We start from the raw sequence: 8,507 nt of genomic DNA on the forward strand, positions 1-8,507 counted from the left end.
TTTTGACTGCTGAGCCATCTCCCCAGCCCCACCACAGGGGTTTTTAATGGTCACATTTGAAGTGGCTTTGGTTTCTTATGTGGCCAGTGCAAGCAGACTAATATTTAAACATGTCAGATCAGAGAGTAAATGTTTCCTTTTCCTGTCTTGTTAATGCTGGTTAGATTCCCCCTAATGGGCTGGAGTGATGGCTCAGAGGTTAAGAACACTTGCTGCTCTTCCAAAGGTCCTGAGTTCAATTCCCAGCAACTACATGGTGGCTCAGAACCATCTATAGTAAGATCTGGTATACAGGCAGAATGTTGTATAAATAATAAATAAATCTTTAAAAAAGAAAAAAGATTCCCATAACAGCTTTGGCTCAATGGTAGAGTGATTGCCTAGTGTGCTAGAGGCCCCACAGTACTGGGGCAGTGGTGGCACACAGCTATAATTTCAGCACTCAGGAGGCAGAGGCAAGTGGATTTCTGTGAGTTCAAGGCCAGCCTGGTCTACAGAGTAAGTTCCAGGACAGCCAGGGCTATAAGAAGACAGAGCTGGGGGCTGGAGAGATGGCTCAGCAGTTAAGAGCACTGTCTGCTCTTCCAGAGGTCTTGAGTTCAAGTCCCAGCAACCACATGGTGGCTAAAAACCATCTATAATGGGATCTAGAGCCCTCTTCTGGCGTGCAGATATACATGCAGACAGAACATTGTATATATACTAAATAAATCTTTAAAGAAAGAAGGCAGAGCGGGGCTAGCGGGTTACCAGTGGCTAACCTGAACCTTGGAGCAAGGAATTGCTCTCCCGAACAAGAGCGTCTTCAAAGGCATTGTGGCCACTTGAAGGCTACAGATTAATCCTGAGTTCAGGCAGCTGCATGCGGGAAATTGTCTCTTTCCCAGAGCCAGGAGTTTATAGGTCGCCAGAGTTTCGTTTCTGGCCTTTTCCAGATTCCAGGAGCTGCTGGTGCCAACTCAGGGTGGGTGCTCCTTTTTGTAGAGGTGATTGCAGGGGCTCTCAAGGTTGGTTTGGTCTCTGAAGCTGCGAGTCCAAAGAAGCTGAAAGAAAGGAAGGAATACTGAGGGGCCAGACACCTGGTTGGTTGGTTTGTTTTTGTTTTTTATTTATTTATTTTATGTGCATTGGTGTTTAGCCTGCAGGTGTGTCTGTGTGAAGGTGTCAGATCTTGAAGTTACAGACAGTTGTGAGCTGCCATGTGGGTGTTGGGAATTGAACCTAGGTCCTCTGGGTGCTCTTAACCACTGAGCCATCTCTCCAGCCCCAGTTTTTTATTTTTTATTTTTTTTATTTTTATTTTTCCAAGACAGGGTTTCTCTGTGTAGCCTTGGCTGTACTAGAACTCTCTTTGTAGACCAGGCTGGCCTCGAACTCAGAGATCTGCCCGCCTCTGGTGCTGGGATTACAGGCACCACGCCCCTTTTGTTTGAATAGCATCTGTGTCTTGAAATGTCTCATAAATACAACGTGATGCACAAGCCACAAGGTCAGTCGGTTTCCTAGCAGCGAACACACCCCGTTCCAGCTCTGACATCAATGCACAAAGCATTTCCCAAATCTCTCTTCAGAATAGCCTTCCTATACCCACTCACTTCTCTTTTCTTCTTGTTCTTTATTGTAGTTGGGGGGTGGGGGGTGTTGTTGTCTGTGTGAAAGCGGGAAGACTGTTGGTGTGTAGGTGTGTAGCCAGGCTGGTCCTCCCTGGAGGACTGGGATCACGGGGCTTGTGTGGCCGCCCCCAGCTCATTTTTGACTGTGCTGCTCTCTGTCCCTGTCAGTTAACATCGTCTTTGCGATGTGTTCCCATTGTGGGCCGCAGTGGGTTCGTTCTTATTGCTGGGAGTGGACAGTGGATAGACCAAGTGTTTACTGTCGCGGATAATGTTCTGTGACAAGGCAGGAAGTCAGGGCTTGTGTTTTGGAGAATACGTTTGCATCTTTTGGTTTGTTTTTTTGTTTTTGTTTTTTTTTTCCTCTGTTTTTGTTTTTCAAGACAAGGTTTCTCTGTGTAGCTCTGGCTGTCTTAGAACTCACTCTGTAGGCCAGGCTGGCCTCAAACTGAGCGCTGGGGTCAAAGGTGTGTGCCACCACTGACTTTTTTTTTTTTTTTGGAAGATTTATGTGAGCGTGTGTCTGTGTAGGTGTGCGTGTACAGAAGCCTGTGGGCACAGAGTCCAATTATTGAATGTTGTCCTCTCTCCCTCTCCCTCTATTCCTTCTGGGCAGGGTCTCTCCTTGAACCTTGGGCTTGTGTTTTCTCAGCTAGAATGGAAGCCAGGGAACCCCAGCAGTCCTCCTGCCTTCTCCCCATCAAAACTCAGATTCCATCTGAACCGACTATGGGGTTGCCGTGACAAACACCCACCACTGCCCGAGCCCCAGATGAAGCATCCCTGGCCTTTCCCTACAACCCTGGACCCTAGACACACTTGTCGAGAGATCTGAAGGCCGAGTGGTGGGCACACAGCCGTGGAGGGCGAGGCTGGGCTTCCCTGCCTGTTCCGCAGAAGGGGTGGGCTTTGGCGCTGAGGTAGTGAGGTTTGGTGAATTCCAGCGTGGTGACAGTCGCCTAGTACCCAGGAGCAGTGCTCAGTCTGGTTGCTGTGGTGCCCGCTCCGTGTGGCTTCTCTCACGCCCGCGCAGCCTGCCGTGGCTTTCTGTGACAGTGTGCACACCTGGTGGCCAGGCAGCCGTGACTCTGGAGCTTGTCAGAGCTGTGTCCCACCCCACTTCTGTTTCAGCATACTCGATTCCTGTCAGAGTTACTCATTTCTCTCTGTTGCTAGGGCAGGGTAAAATCACAAACTTCCCTATCCCTGTTCCCCAAATGTATCCTCTGTGCCACACCAAACTGAAAAGGTCCTGCAACAGTGGCCAGGGCTGAGTTCAAATCCTGCTCCTCCTTCTCTCAGGTCAGCCTTTCTCTCTGAGACTCCATTTCCTCCTCTGTAAAGAGTCACCGGCCTGGCGTGGTGGGCATGCGTTTAAGCCCAGCACTCGGGAGACAAAGGCAGGAGGCCAGCCCGATCTACAAAGCCAGGACAGCCAGGGCTTGATAAACAGAGAAACCCTGTTCCCCAAAAAAATCAGAAACCAAACCAAAACTGTCACCAGCCTACTTACTGAGGTGTGGCGGGCAGCCCCAGTGAGGTCAGAATGCAGTGACATTTTTAAAAGGCTTTTTTTTTTTTTTTTTTTTTTAATGTATGGGGGTAGGGTTCAAGACAGGGTTTCTCTGTGTAGCCCTGGCTAACCTGAAACTCACTCTGTGGACCAGTCTGGCCGTAAACTGCCCCTCCGGAGTGCTGTGATTAAAGGTGTGTGCCGCTGCCTCCTGGCTCAGCCAGCGTTCTTAATTGCCAAGCTATCTTTCTAGCCCCACGTTGGTTGGTCGGTTGGTTGGTTGGTTGGTTGGCTGGCTGGCTGGCTGGCTGGCTGGCTGGCTGGCTGGCTGGTTGGTTGGTTGGTTGGTTGGCTAGTTGATTGGCTGGCTGGCTGGTTGGTTGGCTGGCTGGTTGGTTGGTTGGCTGGCTGGTTGATTGGCTGGCTGGCTGGTTGGTTGGTTGGCTGATTGGCTGGTTGGCTGGCTGGTTGGTTGGTTGGCTGGTTGGCTGGTTGGCTGGTTGGTTGGTTGGCTGGTTGGCTGGCTGGCTGGCTGGTTGGCTGGCTGGCTGGCTGGTTGGTCGGTTGGTTGGTTGATTGGCTGCTGGCTGGTTGTCTGGTTGGCTGGCTGGCTGGCTGCTGGCTGGTTGTCTGGTTGGCTAGCTGGCTGGCTGGCTGGTTGGTTTTTTTGGATGAGGACTGTGTGACTCAGGTTGGCCTCTTACTGTGTAGTCATGGGAGAACTTGAATTTTTGGTCCTCCTGCAAGAACACTATAAACTGAGCTGCATACCCCCCCTCCATTTTATTTTATTTTATTTGGAAGACAGGGTTTCTCTGTGTAGTCCTGACTGTCCTGCACTTGCTTTGTAGACCAGGCTGGCCTCCCCGAGTGCTGGGATTAGAGGCACTGTACTGTGTGTTTGTGTGTGTGTGTGTGTGTGTGTGTGTGTGTGTGTGTGTGCACGCATGCTCATGCTGTGGCATGTGCATCTGAAAGGCAGAGGACAACTAAGGGAACCGGTTCCCTCCTTCCACCACGTGGATTCTATTGCTCCCTTGACTGGGGTCTGAAGGACTCACTCTGGCAGCTGCAGAATCTAGAGGCAGATGACGGTGCTGGGGACGAGGTTCCTGACAGGAGAGGCGCTGGAGGCGGCTGGGCTCTGCGTGTTGACGGTGGAACCAGCAGAGCTCGGTGGGATGGGGGGGAAGCACAGCCATTGTACTGCCTTCCCATGGTCGGGGAGGAAAACTTTTTAAAAGGAAGAGGAAAGGGGGAAAGGAGCCACACTGCGGGAACGAGGGAGCTGCCCAGGAGAGAGTACATGATGGGTAAATAGAGGGAAGCAATCAGGACGCGCTTACAGCTGCCGGCATCCTCTCAGAGATCCCGGAAAGGCAATACAAAGCTGGTGAGGCGGTGCTTGCTACCGAGCCTGGCGACCCAAGTCTGGTCTCCAGGAGCCACACAGTGGAAGGCAAGGGTCGACTGCCTCAAGTTGTGCGCTCTGGCACCGCTGTACACAGCTTTTTAAAGGCACCAACATGGGGTGCCCATGTCAGCGCCTTCCCCTCCCTTCGAGGTCTGGGCCTTCCCCTGTCTGTGTGCCAGTCTGCGTGGCTTCCTCAGTTCTGGTGGTCGGCATGGGTCCCTACTCCTCCACCATCTACTGACCCGCCAGCCCTCTGCTTACAGGTTGTCCACAGGGACCTCAAACCCAGTAATATCCTGTACGTGGATGAGTCCGGGAACCCCGAGTGCCTGCGCATCTGCGACTTTGGCTTTGCCAAGCAGCTGCGGGCAGAGAACGGCCTCCTCATGACACCTTGCTACACAGCCAACTTCGTGGCACCTGAGGTAAGTGGAGGCAGCAGGGGGCCTTGTGTCCGCTCTTGAAGGTCCCCTACAGTCTGGAACTCAAGTGTTGATGACCTCCACCCAGGTACCAAGGGTACGATAGCAGAGGCTGGGCCCCTTCTGGGAAATGTTTGCTCCCGTCCTCACGCCCCTCGGCTGACCTCCCTCCCCTGCCTCCCGCCAGGTCCTGAAGCGCCAGGGCTACGATGAAGGCTGTGACATTTGGAGCCTGGGTGTTCTGCTGTACACCATGCTGGCGGGGTGAGTGTGAAGCCTGGGCCGCTGGCCTTACCTATGGGAGCTCTGACCTCCTGACCTACCCCCAGTGCCAGGATGGAGGCCAGAGTAAAGCTGGATTTGGGAACTTCTTCCCAGATACACTCCATTTGCCAATGGGCCCAGTGACACGCCGGAGGAGATCCTGACCCGGATTGGCAGCGGGAAGTTCACGCTCAGCGGGGGAAACTGGAACACGGTGTCCGAGGCTGCCAAGGTGGGTCTGCAAGGCCCGGAGGACCGAGCCAGGCTGGGGTCGGGGCGTTTCAGCGGCTCACGCACTGGCCTCCTGCAGCCTCTTTCTCCCAAGTAGAATGTTCCAGCAACCCCCATTGCAGTATTACACCAAGTGGATTCCCAGACATGGCCCCCTCGCCGTTTGTCTGGTTGGTGTGGTAGGAGGGCCGTCCGCACATGGAGGCCAGCCCTCTGGCCGGGTGTGAGGGCACCTCCCCGTGCCCTGTGGAATGCCTTCCCAGAGGAGGCTGCTCTTGGACTTTCAGCATCGGGAAGTTTCTGCTCCCCAGAGCGTCAGCGTGAACCCTTAGTGAACAGCACCCCCCACGCTGGCTGCTGGCACCTCTTTCTCAGAAGGGAGACTGAGGCTCATAAGTCACCTGTCCGGGGCGCTCAGGCTGGCGAGGGGGAGAGCTAAGTGTGTGGGTTTTATCTGGTTGAGGTTCTGTTACTGTTTGGGGGTTTTATTTGGTCTCACTGTGTAGCCTAGGCTATCTTAGAACTTGGTCTGTCTGTTGACCAGACTGGCATTCATCTCATGAAGATCTACCCTCCTCTGCCTCCTCAGCACTGGATTTAAAGGTGGTTTGTTTGGTTTTTTTTTAGTCTTTCCAAGACAGGGTTTCTCTGTGTAGCTCTGACTATCTTAGACTCGCTGTGTAGACCAGGCTGGCCTCGAACTCAAAGAGATCCGCCTGCCTCTGCCTCCCTGAGTGCTGGGATTACAGGCGTGCGACACCAATGTCGAACTAGGTTTGAAGGTGTATACCGCCACAGCCTTATTTCAATTGCGTGTACCATGCTGAAGTGACATCCGGTTGCGAGCGTCTTGCAAGGCCGCAGTGGTGGTGCCTGCCTTGTGGTCAGCGGAGCTGGGCTGTCTGCTCCCCCCGACGGCCCCCACCCGTCACCCCTCGCCCTTGTGCCTCTAGGACTTGGTGTCTAAGATGCTGCACGTCGACCCCCACCAACGCCTCACAGCCCAGCAGGTCCTGCAGCACCCGTGGATCACCCAGAAAGAGAAGCTCCCCCAGAGCCAGCTGTCCCACCAAGACCTGCAGCTCGTAAAGGTGAGCCTGGGGCCGCCAGGTGTCGGGGGTGGGGCCTGGTCTCAGGCCCGAGGGCTGTGGCAGGGGCTTGAAGTGGCAGAGCCAGGCAGCTTGTGTCTGTCCCCACATCCAGGACGTGTGGCAAAAAGGCATAGCCCTACCCCTGGGGAAGTTCCTGACTTACGCATGCCGCGTCCCAGGGAAGCCCGGTGGTCAGGAAGCCCCACCAAGGCTGGGAACAGTGGGTTAGGGGGGCTGGGGGCTCCCGGGAGGGGTGGGCCAGCGCCTGGCCTGGGGTTTGCGTGTTTTGTCTGCCCACCCTCCCTCATGGTCTGCTCTCCTGCCTTCCTTCTCAGGGAGCCATGGCAGCTACATATTCTGCACTCAACAGCTCCAAACCCACCCCGCAGCTGAAGCCAATCGAGTCGTCCATCTTGGCCCAGCGGCGGGTGAGGAAGCTGCCCTCCACCACCCTGTGATCCACAGGGCAGACGAACTTCTCAGAGGCAGAGCCCTTCCCGGAGGGAGCAGGCCTGTGTCACAGGACCAAGCCAGGTGGAGTCCCGAAGGACGTCATCAACGGAGACCACCCAAGCGAGGGTGCGAAGTGCCTTCCTCCCCCGGACGGACTCTTCTGGGCCCAGGCCCATTGTGTGAAATCCATTCACTGTACAAACTATTTTTTAAGGGGGGGGAAATGACGTCATCTACCAAAAAAAATGGCATCTCTCAAAACCATGGATTTTTTACAAGATCCATATGCCTTTTTGTCCACTGCAGTCCCAGGAGGAGCGCCGAGTCACGTGGAGACTGTGTGGCCAAGACCCCCTTGGTCGGCTTTGGGGCCCTCCCCTAAGCACCCCTCTCCTGGCCACGGAGCCGCCTGCACACACACCTCCAAGCAGCCCAGCGTTGCCTCTCAGAGCCGCCCGCTGACTATCGGCAGAACCTGGGCCCCGGCCGGCTCCTTTTCCGTTCTCTGGGCTTCTAGAACCACTCTCTGCTAGAGCCAGGGACCGCCCTGTCAGCCCCTGGCTCCAGGCACCTGCACCCGCATTGCCCATCCACGGCGGGCCCCTGCAGTCCGGTCGGACAGCCCCGTGGAGAGGAGGTAGAGAGCACTTTTTGGCCGACTTCCTGTCTGCCACCGGAAGGAGTTCACAGGAGACCAGGGAGGTGGGCCACGGGGGGGGGGGGGGCGAGGGCTTTTTCATTTCCTCCTCAGCTGGTAACTCAGGGTTCACCTGTCCAAGGCCTTTCTAATAAACTTAACAATCCGTCAAAGCACCTGCTCTTCCGCTCCTTATCCTCCTTGAAGGGACAGGAAACAGGCCAGGGTCAGTTTAGCCCACCTGCTCCGAGCGAGCACAGTTCATTTGAGGAGGAGTGTGTGACTCCATCCCTGGCTGGCTCTTTGCGGTGAAAATCAACCGCAGGGCCTACACTCCTGAACAAGTGCTCTGCCTCCGGCCTCCCTCCTTCCTTTCCTCTTTGTGGTGGTGGGACTTGAACTTGGGACCCCACACAGTGCTCTGTCACTGAACTATGCCCCTAGCGCCTGTCTCATTTAATCTTAACAACCCTGTCCTAGATGCTCCATTCTAAGGATGGAAAACAGGCTCAGAGAGGGAATGACATTCTTTCATGCAGACATTCTTTCTGGGGAGCCAGGTAGAAAATAAGGGCCTGGATCTTGCTGCACAGTAGGGGAAATGGACACCAAGGAGTCCAAGGTCACCAACTGATATGATATTCAGAGAATTAGGGAGGAAAGGCGCCTGTAGAGAGCAGCCCAGAAGCTGAGGTCTGGATGGTTAGAAGGGACCAACCATAGCAGGAGAGTTAGGACAGACCTAAGCGGGAAATGCAGGCTAGCTGGAGGATGAAGCTAGGAAACGGCCCAGCCAGGGGCTTAGCGTGGGTGAGAGGGTTGATGATGCTCTCCTCAGGAGCAGGAGTGTGTGCTGAGGAGCTGAGGAG

At 54.7% G+C, this 8,507-nt stretch overlaps 1 protein-coding gene across 3 annotated transcripts in view; it reads left to right on the top strand.

The window, feature by feature from the left end:
* Rps6ka1 (ribosomal protein S6 kinase A1) overlaps positions 1–7,811 on the top strand; it is a 38,965-nt gene extending 31,154 nt beyond the window's left edge. For all 3 annotated transcript variants that reach the window (XM_021643582.2, XM_021643590.2, XM_021643574.2), the window contains 5 exons: positions 4,804–4,965; positions 5,150–5,226; positions 5,341–5,458; positions 6,411–6,548; positions 6,884–7,811. In XM_021643582.2, coding sequence (XP_021499257.1) covers positions 4,804–4,965; positions 5,150–5,226; positions 5,341–5,458; positions 6,411–6,548; positions 6,884–7,006 — 618 coding nt within the window. In that variant the 3' untranslated portion in view covers positions 7,007–7,811. The remainder of the gene's footprint in view (positions 1–4,803; positions 4,966–5,149; positions 5,227–5,340; positions 5,459–6,410; positions 6,549–6,883) is intronic.
* Positions 7,812–8,507: the final 696 nt, after the last annotated feature.

This window comes from Meriones unguiculatus, chromosome 3 (genome assembly GCF_030254825.1).
Source record: "Meriones unguiculatus strain TT.TT164.6M chromosome 3, Bangor_MerUng_6.1, whole genome shotgun sequence".
Classification (NCBI taxonomy): domain Eukaryota; kingdom Metazoa; phylum Chordata; class Mammalia; order Rodentia; family Muridae; genus Meriones; species Meriones unguiculatus.